The sequence below is a fragment of the Armigeres subalbatus genome, chromosome 2, assembly GCF_024139115.2.
Source record: "Armigeres subalbatus isolate Guangzhou_Male chromosome 2, GZ_Asu_2, whole genome shotgun sequence".
Taxonomy (NCBI): domain Eukaryota; kingdom Metazoa; phylum Arthropoda; class Insecta; order Diptera; family Culicidae; genus Armigeres; species Armigeres subalbatus.
Window position 1 is genome coordinate 348288399 of NC_085140.1, and position 17351 is coordinate 348305749.

The following is a 17351-nucleotide window of genomic DNA, read 5'->3' on the forward strand; positions in this document are numbered from 1 at the left end:
CGTGATCGTGACACTACAAAACATCACCATAATTGAAAAAAAATCCATAATTGTTAACGGGAGTGATAGTTGAAAAATTATTGATGTATTTTGACTCTTTATTTTTTCATTGGATAACAAAAATGTTTGGTGGACTTCTTTCAAATTAGAATTTGATTTTTGGACAAGTTAAATAAATAATTTATTCTTCATATTCTGTGACTAGCATTAAAACTCGCTGAGATTAAAAAAAATCACACACACGCAACCAAGAAGTAAAACAGTTTTCTCGTAATATTATTGGCTTGCAAGTCTTCTATTGCATGAATTGACAAATGTTTTCGAAACAGACATTTTGGGTAAACCTTTTAATTAGAGGCCTCAAATAATTGTTACCATTCCCAACTCCATATACTCGACCATGAAACGAACAGGTATTTTAATTATAAAAATATGTTAACTTCCAATAATTGGATTTATTGCTGAGATTTTATTTCCTTCCAATCTCTCTGTTTATGTTGCAGCACAACTGGTGCGATTCTCTCAAACATGATCTCATAAAAATATGCTTTTTCTCTAATGTTTCTTCCATACCGGCACCGTGATGGTTGAGTCCGAGTTTATCGTGAGATCGAAACCCTCTCAAACTGCATCTCAATAGCATCAAAGTCGGCGCATACCCGAGCAAAAAGTGAACCACTCTCTGAAGCAATATCACATCACTTCTATGCAGCAACAGCACTGCGCTTCAACACGCGCTCTCTCCATCCGTGCGTCCTATCTATCGCCCTCCACTCCGCATGCTTTCGGGGCACTCTGTTTACATGCTGCTTGGCCGTAGTCTCGTTTGAACCTTCCGTCCGGGCGGATCGGTTGCTGTCGGTCGACACTTGGGCACTATTACCGGCGTGTTTTGCGTTTTGTGTTGAGTTGGTTTCAGTTTGCGCCTTTTGAAGGTGTTATTTGTTGTTAATTTGGGGCTTGTGTGTAGATTAGCGTTGCCCGCGAGCATTCAAGTATGGAAAGTGTTAAACTGCATGTAGTTTTTGTTATGACCAAGACGGTTTTGAACTTGAATTAAAGCCTCAGAATCAGCTGAGTCAGTGGAAAACTGTGCTGGGTGTCAAGTTCATGAAACAGTTGGAAGTAGAAGCTGGTGGATTCGTTGGAAGTGTGTCTTTCTGTGCAAGGTGCGTATTCTGGATTCGAACGGTGCAAGTGGCTGATGTGAGCTGATCGATGAGTCAGGTTGAACAATTTGAAGAAGAGTGACGGCATATTATTGCAACGTTCGACTGGCGCATAGATAACAGTTTTGATCGAGTGCAGTAGAACTGTTATGAAATGGCTTTACAAATCGAAGCTGTATGGAAATATGGACTTCTGATGGAGTCATTATTACGGGGTTAGATCAGCGTCGGCTGCAGAAACACTCATGAATTCAACGTAGTCAGAGTGATGTTATGTGATCATTCGAAGAAGAAATTCCAAAAAAAAGCTAAATTGCTGAACAACGAAAATATGATGTGAGGAATCCGTGAGTAAATTGTTGCAACACATGTATGAGAGGCATTTGTTCGCATCGGGTATGGTCCAAAACAGAAAGAAGAAATAATTATTGAAAAATTTCGGATGAAATCGATCCATTTGTTTGTGGTGTGTGAGTGCAGTGCTGATAATTAACCGTTAATTTGGATGGAAACCTGCTGACAAAGCTATGATGTGGTATTTGGATAGCCAGTTGTAGTGCTTTATTTATCTTTCCCCACCCCTCTGTTGTGAATTGTAAACAACTGAAAAGAAGAAGACGAATCATCAGAAGAGAATAAGACCATGAAGAATAAGGAATGCAACAGTGAGCTTTATGAATATTCAAACTCCATCATGTGATGAGTGATGCGATTTGCAATCGTCCAAACCGATTATGTATACAAATGAATGTGGTTTGACCTGTTGAAAGTTTTTAAGCTAAAATGATTGATGGTGTATGAAGTTTTTTTTGGTGTTGCAATGCTGGATTTCCCCAACCCAATAGTGTCAAAGTCGAAGATAGTATACGATACGCCGAGGCGAAAGATCCGCACACAGTAAACGAACATTCAAGGTAAATTAAGTTCCTTTCTGTACCTACTTGTTATTCAAGTTCTTTAGAGATAGGTTAATTATTATGACAGCAAAATGACTCTCCATAAAAATAAAAGTAACAAATAATATGAATGGTAATAAGGAAAATAAGGTGAAAGAAAATACTAGGTAGAAAATTTTATAAAATAATTGAAAATTTACGTAAACCATCCGAATTTTTCATAATCTTAATTGGCAATGAAAAAATGTAATGAATAACTTCAAATATTCCATGAAAAAATAGAAAAACAGTAGATCTATAAATAATGCCATTCTAATTAAAACAAGAAGTAATACATAAATTTAAATAATTTTGATTCTTTAGAGAAAATGAAACATTTCGATAAAAATATAATTGAAAGCAATATACCTACCTTTGACCTTTTTCTACCACAATTTTTCAATTCTAAACCATAACACCAGGTTTTATAGTTATGAATGATAAAACGGCCTCGTTTTCCATATTTGAACAATGAGTGGTATAATGACCATTGTATCACTCAAATGAGTTACATAATGTTCATTATAACATTTTAGTGCTATGATGGAAAACCTACAAGGGGCTGTTCACAAACCACGTAGACCGAAATTGCACATTTCCAAACCCCCCCGTCCCCCCTAGTAGACTTTCGTAGACTTTTCCGAAACCCCTCCCCACCCCCTTTGAAGTCTACGTAGACTTTTCCAAAATTTACAAAATATCATATGCGATTTTAAAAATATGGAGTTCAACCATGTTTTAAGCAATTCAGCTATTCAAATCCATTTCAGTATGTAAACATTACATTAAAATTCGAATTTCAAACATAACAAAATTAAACTGAACAAAATCCAACAAAACAAAAATCAATTTAAAACGTAATCAAATTTAATCCTTTGTCCATAGCTCCTGAAACCGAATCTCAAAGCCAATTTAATTTCTGTGAACTCGATTCCTCATAGAGGTGTGCGCCACCGCCGCCAACACCTTTGCTTACGCGCCATTGCCTCAAATCTGTAACGCATCTGAACTATAATTCTCCACGCCGGTTCAAATTTGTAGAAAAACGAACAATTTTCAGAACTTCCGAAAATTTTGAGTTGAAATTCCGAGAATGCCAAGTCAACATTCCAATAAGTTTTTCGTGGAAATTTCGTAGAATTTCCTGATTGATAACCTTTAAAGTTTCCCGATAATACTCCAAAGAACTTTCCGTAAAAAATTCGATGCTTTTCTTAAAAATTCCATGCGATATCTTGTTGAATAATCATCCGTTGAAATCCCAAGAATTTCCTTCTAAAATCCAAAAGTTTTCCCGTTATTAGTAATCTTCAGTGGAAATCTAAATTTATTTAAGGAGGTAGTTTTAAGTTTCCTATGATATTTTTAAATTCCTGTTTCAAATTCGGAGCAATTTACACATTCCAAAGAATTTTCCGAATAATTTGCGATATGAAGAATTTTTAGTTGAGATTTTTGGTGAATTTCTCGTCAAAATTTCAAATAAATTTTCGTGAAAATTATAAAGGCTTTCTTACAAAAATTGCAAATATTTTATTTGTGGAAACTCAAAGAGTTTTTGGTGGGAAATTCAAATAATTTCTCGTGGAAATTTTCAACAATTTCTATAGCAATGCCAAAGATTTTCCATCAATAATTCCAAAGAAATTGCATTAGAACTCCTGAATAAATTGCCATAACATTTCTAATAATTTCTCATGGACATTCCGAAGAGTTTCGCTTATATGTTTAAAGAATTCCTCGCGAAAATTCCAAGGAATTACTGAAATTTAGCAAAGTTTCCCAAGGACTTCCTAGAAAATCTCCAGTTGAAATTCTGAAGGGCTTCTCGCAGAAATTTCGGAGAATTCCCCTTACAAGTTTTTAAGAATGTCTTTTGGAAATTCAAATGACTTTTTCTTTGATATTCCAAAATGCTTCCTTTGTAAATTCCAAAGAATTTTCCGTTGAAGTATGACATAATTTCCCGTGAAAATTTTCAAAAATGGCCTGTCGTTTCTATAGAACTTCCTGCCGAAAATCAAAAGATATTCTAGTAGAATTTGAAATAAAATCCGAGTGGAAAATTACAGTTTTTATAGAGAATTTCCAGGTATAATCCGTGATAGTTTTTAGCCGTAGTCCTTAAAAATCGAACAAGTGAACTTCCCACAAAACTGCTGCATAAATTGTTATAAAAAAAGTCTACGTGGACTTTTGGTACACCCCCCGTCCCCCTTCGTAGACTAACGTAGACTTTTTTTAAACCCCTCCCCCCCTCTCAAGAGTCTACGTGGTTTATGGACGGCCCCCAACAAAATAGCACTTACATGATTGCATTTTGCTCAAATAGATTAGCTCGGTGGTCGGATAGTTCGTTCACTACGTCACGTCACTACATGAAGGCTCTGAATCTAAAATTGTATAGAAGAAGGTTCTGTCATCGCTCCGTAGTTTATTGAGCAATGAAATGTGATTCTGTATTTTGGGACTTGTTATTAGTCATTTTGCTCACTGTGCCAATTTGTGTTTTAAGTCATAGCGTTTATTTGAAGTAAATATGAGGTCAGAAAAACAAATTAAAACAAATTCCCTTTTTTTTGCAGAAAAAACAATGAGTAACACTCACTTTTCGGCACTTGTAGTAGTTCGCCAACTTGGCTAACTGTCTTTGGTAGACTTTCATGTCGTACTGAAAAAAAAAAAACACTTTTTTACAACTTGTTGCATAAATAACTATTTCATATTTCATATTTCATATTCCATTCGAGTCAGCTCGATTAATTATATTGTATACTAAAGATAAGATTTGTATCGTGGTACTAAAAGTGACGGTAAATGCGATTTTTTTGTCATCGAGCTACTATCAATTGATAATTTTATTTGAGTGTTGTTCATCCTCATTTTTGTGAAAATTAGATTTTTTCCATCCCAACTATATATAAACATAGGTATATAAGAAAGATGAAAACACATAACTTTAAAGTCTGAATGAAAGTCAAAAAACCCCAGATCCTCCTCTTTTTCTACTCGAATTTGCAATTTCCCGTAAGGTGACCCAGGTAGACGAGTGGCATTTCGGAGGACCTTTTTCCGATGTTTTTTTTTTATCGATTTGAAGGTCCATTTGTTTCATCGATCGTCCGTCGGCGGGACACGCCACGGGTGGTTTCACCTCGGGATGCTTCCATGATCTAATTTTGTTTCTTTCACTGAACGAACCCGATGCTGATGAATGCGGCCCGCCAGCTCGAGCAATTTCAGCTCCAATTTGTCTGTTGAGTGCCTCTAGCGTTTAGCTGATTGTGAACGGATTTCGCCCTAATTAGTGATAAGGAGGAAAAAAATCACCGTAGGCATATGGGTGTAATGTAGGTGCGACTTTTTTTTAAAGCACTTAAAGGTGGTTTGAATATACATATGTTTAAAGGCATGGCTGCACGCGTGTTTATGGTTAGCAGCACTGTTAGTCTGTGGGGGAACATTTTGGAAGAAATTTGAAGTTTATACCCTGAGCCAGCTAATGCTTGCGCTATTTTGTTTGTACACCCAACCAGCGGCTGTTAGATGTTCTAACAATTATGTATATGCTAAATTGCTAGATTCTTTTACAAAAAATATAAGCTCACAAACAAATATTGTAAGAAAAGCTTGCAACATTGTGACGTACATGTTCATTATAGAACTAGTGGCGAAAGTACAAATTTGATAGTTCTCTTAGAATACGGCAGGCATGAAGATGTTTATATCCAGTACTTTGCGCTCCATAATAACGACCGAGTGAGTGCTTTTTTGACATTGAAGAGTTAGAAAACAATTACACTTTTTAATCAATGTAAGCCTTAATTGGTTTAAAAACATACTATATATAATAGCCCTGTTTGTCTGTCCGGTGACTAGCCAACCAGACGCAGCACGCGGGGAAATTGTCACAAAAAATAAAATATTTGACACTTTAATTCTTTTTTTACTATCAGATGCAGAAAACAAAACCAGTGACAACCTTAGACAACCAGACACAGCATTTGATGAAAAAATCACAGCCAACAGACGTTGAAAGTTTTGATTGAAAAAAAAAAACACTCGCCACGGGCGCTACTGCGTCCACAAATAAACTGGTTATAGATATACAAACAAGCAAAAAAGGATTTTTTTTGCGTTATGTTATTCAAGGTATTTTTCTCACACATTTTTATAATAATTTTGTTTTATTTTCTATGAATGCGGAAACTATAAAACATGTACAAATCAATAATGGATCTAATGGTAAAGGAAATCTGGTTGAGGCGATACACATGTAGTGTAAAGCTTGGTTCACTATGCTGTACATACTAAAATCCTCTAATCCGTTACTTCAAGGAATGTCTGTTGAGCATTGCGATTATTTTGAATCGATTACTTACCCAAGTAAGTCTGATTGCAGATTTCTTTTCTATTGATAATCATTATTATTATCAATTCGTCGATATCTTGTGGCTTTCAGAATCCTGGAGTATAAAATAAAATTGTTCCAAAAGCAAAAACTATCAATTTTTTCATTAAACATGTAAATATTTTCTAACTCTTGAATGTCATGAAGACACTGACTTGGCCGCTATTATTGTGCGCAAAATACTGGATAGGGTGGGCAATTTTTTGAACGATAAGAATCTCACGACCTTCCTTCTGCTTCCGTATGAAGAGTTCTTTCTTTCTTATTGGCATTACATCCCCATACTGGGACAGAGCCGCCTCGCAGCTTAGTGTTCATTAAGCTCTTCCACAGTTATTAACTGCGAGGTTTCTAAGCCAGGTTACCATTTTTGCATTCGTATATCATGAGGCTAACACGATGATACTTTTATGCCCAGGAAAGTCGAGACAATTTCCAATCCGAAAATTACCGGCACCACGAATCGAACCCAGCCACCCTCAGCATGGTCTTGCTTTGTAGCCGCGCGTCTTACCGAACGGCTAAGGAGGGCCCCCGTATGAAGAGTATCAGTATGGAATCTGATATTTTCTTCACTGGCAAAAGGAATGTGGTTTGATTTGCTCAAATACCATCGCATGCGGAAAGGGTTGCTATCGACGAGTTCTGCCTCTAAGTTCCTAATATTACTACAACATCTAGTCGGATTGGATTTTTATTGCGCAGTTCTGTTCTCTCTATGCGTTCTCCAACAAACAATATAAGCTGACTAAGCTAGTTTTTAACTGAAGAAGTCTGTTTTTGTTTGAATAAACGCGCTACGAGCTTCCAATGTTTGTTGGGTCGTCTCGTCATAGCTAACTTAGTTATCTCGGAACGAACAACGCAGAGTAAAGGGATTACTAAGTTGAATGGCTAACTAAGTTGGTTATGACGCTGACTAACTAAGTTATTTATGACGAAGTCGCCGACCTATATCCGATTCTCTGTTGAATATTATTTTCGCAATTCTTTCTTCGGAAATTCCAACTAAGTGACCAGCCTGCTAAAGTCTGCGTATTTTATACGATTCACAATATTTTCTTCTTTGTACACTTCATACAACTCGTGATTCATGCATCTCCACCACACACCATTTGCTAGTTTCCCTCCGTGTATTGTACGCAGCACTTTTCATTCGGAAATCTCGAAAGTTCTCCGGTCCGCCTCTTTTAACATCCACGGACATGCATGTCCGTAAAGAGCCACTAGTAAAATCAGATTTTGTTTCCGTCTGCAAGTTGCGAGACCTTAGCTTGTTACGTAATTCGTAGATACGTAATCTTTTATCCGCTTTATTCGCAGCAGCAATACGTCGGGAAACGTCTGCAATCCTAATACTTGATTTCGGGTATCAGCCTATTTAGCTTCGCTGGAAAACCATGTTCAGACGTTATCTGCCACAGCCCGTTTCTTTTCACTGAATCGTCAAGGAATTTATCGAAGATCATTCGCAGGCTAAACATCTGATTCGTGGTTGATCGGCCAACGAAGGACTCCTCAAGCGGTCTTTGTGTGTTTAACATTTAATAAGTTATGTATGTATGTATGTATGTACACCCAGGTTTTTTTTACACGGTTTGGTTTTAGTTGTTTAAGACCTTTAGCGTCAATGTAACAATGAGTTAACCACACGAAAAAATTCACAAAAAATCAAAGAAAATTCAGAGGGTATTTAAAAAGCTGTGAAAGTTTAGGTTTACCGAGAAATTAATGAATTCCAACCGTGTAAAAAAAACCTGGGTGTATGTATGTATGTTATACACATGTATGTATGTATGTAGTAAGCCACCATCCTGGCTAGAGTCTTGCTCTGCATTTGGTTCCACTTAACAGTAAGGTAAAATCTCAATATCATTTTGAGTTCAACATATTTGCTGTATGAAAGGTCAAAAATGGGGGTGGTGGACCTGTAAGCAGAGACACTTACACGAAACCCACGGGAAAATGAGAATCTCCTTCCAGCAAAATGATTCAACAAAAAGAATAATGAAATTTGCAATACTTGTCAAGCTTTCCACTGGATGGTTTGTTTGAAGAAGGGCGCGTCAACTGGCTAACAACTGTTGGAGATAAAAGTAATAGACGCGAACGGCTAATGTTTTCCTTCCTTGACTCCGATTGGCTACCACTTCATTGTCCAGTTGTAACATTAACATTTAATAAGTTATTCTAAGATAAAAAGAACTATTTGTTTTTATTCGGATGTTAAGAACTGTGCACTTTTTTAAATTCTTTTATACAGAAAAACAAATTTGAATAAAAAATGTTGGAATTCATTAATTTCTTGGTTAACCCGATCTTTCACATCTTTTTAAATACCACCTGAATTTTCTTTGATTTTTGTGAATTTATCGCTGAAGGTCTTAAACGACTAAAACCAAACCGTGTAAAAAAACCTGGGGGCATTTATTTGACAATCTACTTGGATTCGTTATGGGTTTTTGTTGACTTCTAAAAATCTTTAAGGAATTACTAATCTACTACCATGTAAATTAAGGGTATGCGATAACACACTTTTTCCTAACGAAACGAAATTTAAAAAGTCTATGTTGATTCGAAACGAAACGAAATATAGATTTACTTTCGAGGCTTCGAAACGATACGAAATCAGGGTCCATTTAATTCGAAATTTTTCGAAACGAAACGAAATTTATTTTTTTTCCGCGAAATTTTTATTAAATTAGTTTTATATTATGTACGGAATTTCGTTAAAACCCTAATTTCACCTGAATTTTCTTTAATTTTTTGTGATTTTTTTTTCATAGGGTTAACTCATAGTTTCATTGACGCTAGAGGTCGTAATCGAGTAAAAACCAACAGTGTAAAAAAAGAACTGGGTGTAATCTATTCTGGATAAAAAAAAGTCATTCACTTGCTTCGGAGTTTCCAGTTCATGACCAATAATGATGTGCTTCGGTCAATTCTTCCCTTAGAGCCTTCTCAACTCTTAAGCGGTGCTAACCCATGTTCTTAAACCTGGTTTGAGGCCGAAGTGGAGGTGAATAAATCGGTTATTAATAAGAGGCGCTGAAAAATGACTTCAAAAGGGCTCTTGGAATCCACGACACGACTTTGCATCTTTGACAAAGTTATACTGATGCATAGCTGGTTACGTTAACACAAATAGGATAGAATAGTTAAAGATATTTCTTGTTTTCTGTTAGATATTTCTTACAAAACACTGAAGACGTTTTATAGAAGAACTAAATACGCATTTGTCGACTCAGAACGGGGTTATGTAGTAAGCATCTCAAATAGCTATGCGAGCAAAGGCGTAGGATTGCCAATCCAGAGATGGCGAGCTCGATTGTCGGTCTGGTCAAAGATGTTTTCGGGTTGGAAACTTTCTCGATACACTGGACATAGTGTATCCATTGTCTTGCCACACAAGATACATACTTATTACTGATGACGTGCTAATAGAATACTAAGTTGAAAAGCAGATCAAGTTCCAGTTGGAATGTAGAACCATTAAAGAAGAAGAAGAAAGCGTTAATCAAAAAAAAATGTAAAGACTTAATAATTTATTTGTTAATTTGTTCATATGATACATCAACAGGCTGTATTGGCCCCAATGATGCTTACTTATAATTAATTACAAAATGCGAAATTACTTTCTATGGTCAAGAATCAATATCAATTATTCCTAAAAAAAGAACTGAACCTTTCGCGAATTAGTTGACGGGACAAGTTAAAATCAAAAAGAGATGCAACTCTGTTGAATAGTCTTTGAAGACCGCCGATAGCACCGAACATACCGTAGTTCGTTCGATGCATAGGAGCCCTGAACATCGAACTATTCCTAAAGGATCGGGGTTGCACGTGGTAGTTAATTTGTTCCAGAAGGGAAGGGCAGTCGAGTCGTCCTTGTAGTAGATCTGCTATCAGTAATGCCCTCGTTGTGCTTCGGCGGACGGAAAGGGGTTCCAAATCAATCAAACGGCAACGGCTTTCATAGCTTAGAAGACGGAAGGGGTTTTGCCACGGTAATCTGCGCAATGCGAATCTCAGAAAACGACGCTGGACGGATTCAATTCTTTCGGCGCCATTATTATAGTGTGGAGACCAGACGACCGAGCAGTACTCCGGAACGAATCAGGCAACAGTACAACGACTTTAGACAGTAAATGTCCGTGAATTCTCTGGTAATCCTGAAGATGAAACCTAAAACCTTTGATACTTTGCTGACAACGTAGGAAACATGCTGCTTAAAGGTGAGTTTTGAGTTTAGAATAACTCCCAGATCCTTAACTTGATTGATTCGTTCAAGTTCTTTGTCATACAAGATATACTTTATGAATTATTGTTTCCCTTTTCCGCGAGAAAGAGATTACCGAACATTTAGATGGGTTAACATCCATTCGGTTAAGCACGCACTAACTTACATAGGCATCCAGTTGGCGTTGGAGAGAGTGACAGTCTTCAATGGAACAAATTCGGAGATACAGTTTGAGGTCGTCTGCATAGCAGAGCCGTGGTCCTTTGATTGTTAGAATGGCGTCGTTGAAATAGATCAGAAATATCAGTGGTCCCAGGTGACTACCCTGAGGAATGCCTGAGGTAGCGGCAGAATGGTTCGACTGATGATTTCCGATAACCACGGTAAGGCTGCGACCGGTTAAATATGACTGGAATTATCGCAAGAGAGAACCATTGATTCCGAGGCGATCCAATAGCTATGCGGTGATTCAATTTGTCAAAGGCTGCTGTTAGGTCGGTATAGATAACGTCCGTTTGACTGCGATCCACCATGCTGCTATTGATGTAGGAGGTAAGGCACAAAAGATTTGTAGCCGTGGAACGTCCGGGCATAAATCCATGTTGGTCCATGTATGCATGTATGATTTACAATGGGCGAGTAGAGGTTCCATGATGACTAGCTCGAACAACTTGGCAACAGCAGACAATGAGGTGATACCACGGTAATTTGCAACGTCCCGTCTGTTACCTTTCTTATGAGCAGGGAACATGTGCGCTATCTTCCAACAAGACGGAAAAATTCCTGACGTAATCGAAAGTTGGAAACATGGACTAAAGGAGTAATAATGCCATCGATGTGCGTTTTCAGAAATACGGAAGGATTCTCGCTTAACTTTTCAAAAGGACCTAAGTAACATTTTTTTTCACGAATTAATTAGAATATTGCAATTATCAGCTCAATATGAAAGCTTTTGATTGCAGTACTCAAATTAATTCATGGAAAAATGTTACTTAGGTCTTTTGAAAAGTTCAGCGAGAATTCCATCTGGTCCGGGGTTGTAGGATGCTCTCAGTTTCAATGCAGCTTCGCGAACTATTTCAACATTGATATCAACCATGCTCATAGCTTGGCCGGAGATAGGAACGGAGCTCATAGCATTTCGTATTTGGTCTTCTGATAATCTTTCATTGCTGAAAACACTGGCGAATTTTTCTGCAAACAGTCTACTGATGTCCTGAGAATTGGACGCCAAAATTCCGTTAAGCGTCATTTGCGAAGGAAGGCCAGATTCATTACGTTGCTCTTTTACGTACTTCCAGAACTTTTTAGGATGTGTTTTCAGCTTCCTTTGCAGTCCACGCTGATACTGCGAAAAGCAACTTTTGGCAGTCCGTTTGTATTCGTGATTGATTTGTGCATAGTGCCGTTTCAGTGACAATGTACGGTACTTTGAGAACTTCCTTAACGCTGCTCTTTTATACGACTTCAGTCGTCGCAGACCACTTGTTTGCCAAGGTGCGTGGGGAGGGTTATGCTTCACTATTTTGGGAACATGTCTGTCAACGATATATGACAGTACATGAGAGAACGTTTCAGCTGCTCGGTCGACGTCGTCATTGTCCAGAATATTACCCCAGTCTAAACTAGATATGAGATTTGAAATACTGCGATGATCAGCTTTTCTGAAGTCATAGAAGAATACAGCGGAGGAGGTATCGACATAGTTTTCTAACTTTCGGTGTAGAGAAACCAGCAGAGGAGGATGGTGGTTAACTAGTTTTACCAGTGGTGATGGAGCCTCGCATATGAACGGCGCGACATCTTGAACGCTGACAAAACATAGGTCTAAGCTACGTCCATTCTGGTTAGTTACGTGATTTATTTGCGAGAGCGTGGCAGAGCTGTAATTGTCTAGAAGGTACGAGGTGTTCTGATGAATGGCAGAGTGGCGCACATTCGGAAAGAGAAATCCATTGGAAGAATTCACCCAAGAAATTCCTGGGAGGTTGAAATCGCCGATCACAATCATTTCATCGGAGGCTTCCGCTTTTTCCAGAATAGTGGAAACAGATTGACAATGAGTTTCAATAACGCTACATTCGCGAATTTTGTCGGGTTTTTGATCTCCGAATTCGATTGAAGCCCACAACTGTTCCAAGCAGTTCCATTCCTGATTCTCGATTGAGTTGGAGTGAAGTTTTTTATTAACAGCAACTAATACGCCGCCGCCTGTAGCTTTTTGACTATTATCCGCAGACCGGTCACATCGGAAAACCTCATAATCGTTGCCAAATATCTGGCTGGAGAGCGTGCGTGAGTCCAACCATGTTTCAGTGAGAATGATGATGTCGTAAGAAAGGTCAGAAATTGCTAACATAAAGTTTTGAAGATAGTTTTATGATTTAGTTCAGCGGCGCAGCCAAAATTTTTGATAATATAAAGTATGGTTTAAGTTTAAATTTGTTTCGAAATTCCGCGGAATTCCGTTAAATTTCGTGAGAAGCTGGTTTTTTGTAGCGAAATTTTTGTAATTTTACGAAACGAAACGAAATGAATAAATCAGATTTCGCCATGCTCAAATTCCGCGAAATTCCGCGGAATTTCGTTTCGAACCACCTGAAACGAAATTTTTCGAAATACCGCATATGCTTAATGTAAATCACCGACAGCTAAAGCAATCCTTTCAGATTCAAAGAGTTGATTTAGTTAAAGATTAAAAAAATATTTTGCCACATTCTCGGTCTTAAATTTAGGTTCAAACTCGAAAAATACAGTCAAAAGTTTTTGGCCTTATTTTGACCATCTTATATTCGATTTCGGTTATGATGTTCAGTACAAAAATCATGAGCAGATCTTACATCGTGAGTATTTAGAATTATTTTTCAATCTTTATCCACTAAAATTTAATTTTGAAATACACTTTTTTCCTAAGATTGTGTTGTAAAGATATGTGATTTTTCCCCGAAATCTAGCCCACAAAATTTCGAGAAGGAAAAGAGTGCAATTGGAACCCAATTTTAATCATCTTTGAGAGGCATTCATTAATTTTTTTTATGTTCACCCACTATATGGTGTACCCGTCATAAGTCTGAGGTCACTCTACTGATATGAGTTTTAATAAAATTTCAGCCGAATTTTATCTGAAGTACTTTTCATGAGATTTTATTTAAAAGCTTACTTTTTTCAATTTGTATTTTGTTAACTTAACTTTCAGGACTGATGGGTCATATATGCCCAGCGTTTTAGACTGGTTGTTAAAAATCACAAAAGAGAGCTAGGTCCTCACTTTCTTTCATCAGGAAGTCGGCTTCACAGGAAACGTATCGGAGGTCAAGTTTGACTTTACCCTGAAGACCCAGATATCTAAAACCTTATGAAGATTTCGCTTCTGAGAGCATGTAGATAAATCTGAAATTTTTGGATCTTATACCACATTATTTGATAATTACAAACACTCAATCAAGTTAAGTCATCCTGATTGTTGGTAATCCAAAACGTTCCAATGAACCAAAGCTTCAATAGGCATATGCGCCTCACGTAAACCCACTTTTCTTGAATACGAGATGTTCAAGAAACTCCAAGACGTACAGGAGTTCAACCAAAAGTATCTACCAGATCAACCAAGGCTTTTGAAATGTTCCCATAATTGGCACATACCCAATCCGGTCGAATACGCATATGCGCATCATGCAAACTCAATTTTCTTGAATACGAGATGTACCTTACTCCAAAACGTTCTTTTATTCTCATTTCAAAGTAATTACCGGATCAACCAAGGCTTTTTGCAATATCCTCAACATCGATATGTACCCAGTCTGGTTCAATAAGCATATGCGCATCATGAAAACCCAATTTTCATAAATACGATATGTTCAAAGTACTCCAAAGCGTTCTTGAGTTCAACCCAAGTTATCTTCCAGATCATCCAAGGCCGAGCTCCAGCAAACATCTTTTTTGCTGAGATTTATGTCTAAGTTGCCGAAAATAAGCAAATAATTTGCCGAAAATCAGCTTACAAACGTCACTTTTGCTGGGATACTGGGTTCTTATTTTGCTGAGCTGACGACTGTGCGGGTTTTTGCCGAGCTGCAGAAATAAAAGCTGAGTGTGTACCCTATTCTGTTCAATAGGCATATGCGCATAATGTAAATCCACTTTTCTTGAATACGAGATGTTCAAGGTACTCCAAAACGTTCTCAAGTTCAACCCAAGCAATATTCTCATCGTCGGCATATACCCAATCAGGTCAAATAAGCATATGTGTATCATGTAAACCCAATTTGCGTGAATGTGAGATATTCAAAGTTCTCCAAAACGTTCTTAAGTTCATTCCAAAGTATCTACCGGATCAACCAAGGCTTGTATCAATGTCCTCAACATCGATATGCAAACAACACAATGCAAACCATTTTTTTATTGAATACGAGATGTGCAAGGTACACCATAGCGTTTTTGGGTTCAACCCAAGTTATCTACCAGATCAAGCAAGGCTTTTGTAATGTTCTTATCGTCGGCATATATCCAATCCGGTGGAACAAGCACATGCGCATCATGTAAACCCAATTTTCTAGATTACATGATGTTCAAGGTACTACAAAACGTTCTTAAGGCTTGGAGAAATACTATACAATCATAGAAAAGGATAATTTCTTTAAGGTGAAGCGTTGTTTTACTCAAATGCTTATGTAAATGTGACACTTAAATCTGCTTCTGATCGTGAAAACTTCGAATATCAACTATGAAAGAAATCACAAATTGTACCTTTTTAATTAGCTAATTGTAAGCATTGCATGCACTCGGAAGATAGATTCAGGATTGTTCAGCTGGGTTTGAGTGTGGGATTAACCTTTAGTAAAAAAAATGCAGATAATCCGATACTTGCATTCATCTCATAGATTAGGTGCTCCGTATTCTTAATAAAAATTCCGATCCGAACAGAAATCCGAAGAATTTCCGGAAAATTTCCGAAAAACTTCCTTTATAAGTTCATGAAAAAAAATCTGTGTGGAAATTCCAAACAATTTGAAAATTGTCTGTGGAAATTTCAAAGAAATCATCGTGGAAACTACAAAAAACGTGGATATTTCAAAGAATTTTTCCTTGGAAAATCCAAAAAATATAGCGTGGAAATTCCGAAAAAGAATTGTTAAACATCCGAAATTAATTAAATAATTTTTGGAGGAATTTTTAAAGAAATCCAAGCAATTTTCCGATTAATTTAACAAAAAAAAATCCATGAGATTTATATCAATTGCCCATCCCAAACTTTGCACCGATTTTCGAATAACTCATAGTGGAAATTCCAATAACTACAAAATGATGCTGAACAACTTTCAGAAGAAATACAATTAATGTTGGTAAAAAACCGAATATTTTCTTGTGGCAACTCCAAAGAATTTCCTGTGAATTTTTAAAAAGTCGAAAAAATGTGGAAAATCTAAATGATTTTCCGTCTATATGATAATAATAAATAAAATTCGAAGAATAAAACTACGTTGAATTGAAAGGAATTTCTCGCAGAATTTCCAAGGAATATACATCGCGAAGATTCAAAGAAATTTCCCGTGAGAATTTTGTTGGAAAACTAGATTTGTGCAACTGCACAACATGTGAAAGATTTATTTCGAAAAACTCAAAGGTGCAGCCAAATGGGGTTGTACGCCAAGAGGTGACGTAGCTGTAATGGATTTGATACTAGCTGATCGGGTCCGGCGTTTCTCGGGATAGGCACTTTTGCTTTAAAAAGGCCATATAGGGACACGGCAGATATTTCCGTCCATCTAAATGGGGGTAAAACCAACGAAAGCAACGTGCATTTGCTAGAACTCCACTATAGCAGAACGTTTCTCCTGAGTTTACGATTTGGTACGTATGAGTTTTACAAAAAAGCGTCTCGTTTATTGGTTTTCGAGACTATGACGAACAGACGAAAATACCTGCCGTCTCCCTATTGTAGCATCGCCATTATTAAGTGCTACCTACGTCTTCATGCTGTTGAATCCGTTCTGTTGCGTTTATTTTATGTGAAATCTTGTTCGAACTAAGGAATAAATTCAAACCACCAAGTTGCTTGATTTTGATGTCTGTGCTTGCGATGGATGTACGGGATTGATTGGTTTACTTATTTCCAAACTTTTTTTTACCAATTATGGATAATATATAGTTTTAAATTAGTTTGTTTCATAACAATGCAAAGAAACATTGACTTTTCCTTGATCGAATGGTCCAAAAAAGAATGAAAATCCATCGTGAAAAGGCTGAGATTTTAACGCTCAAAGTCTCATATTTTTGTGACTGTCTTCGATTTTAGCAATCGCAAAGTGTAGCTTGGTATAGAAAACACAGACTTAGTCCTACGTCAAAATGTATTGGAGGGTAACCAACCCAGCAAACACAAGATCGTATATCATAGCGAATAAGTGTACAAAGTGGAGGCCATATAGGTACATTTTGCATGCAGTCAAATGGAGGCATGCGCCTATATCGCCTCCACCATGCATACTTATTCGCTAGCATATGCGACTTTGTGTTGGCTGGGAAGCTTCGGTGAAGTTCGAACCCACTATCCCAGTATGCTAGACAAGTACTTTCCCTACTAAGTTACGAAGGACCTC

General features: G+C 37.2%; 2 protein-coding genes across 3 annotated transcripts in view; one reads left to right on the forward strand and one right to left on the reverse strand.

The window, feature by feature from the left end:
• Positions 1-827: 827 nt before the first annotated feature.
• LOC134212911 (uncharacterized) overlaps positions 828-17351 on the forward strand; it is a 291947-nt gene continuing 275423 nt past the window's right edge. For both annotated transcript variants that reach the window (XM_062691236.1, XM_062691237.1), the window contains exon 1: positions 828-2083. The gene's annotated coding sequence lies outside the window, so the exon portion shown is untranslated. The remainder of the gene's footprint in view (positions 2084-17351) is intronic.
• LOC134210028 (uncharacterized) lies at positions 11744-13114 on the reverse strand. The gene has a single exon (XM_062686053.1). It carries the CDS (start codon positions 13112-13114, stop codon positions 11744-11746), a length of 1371 nt encoding a protein of 456 aa, XP_062542037.1.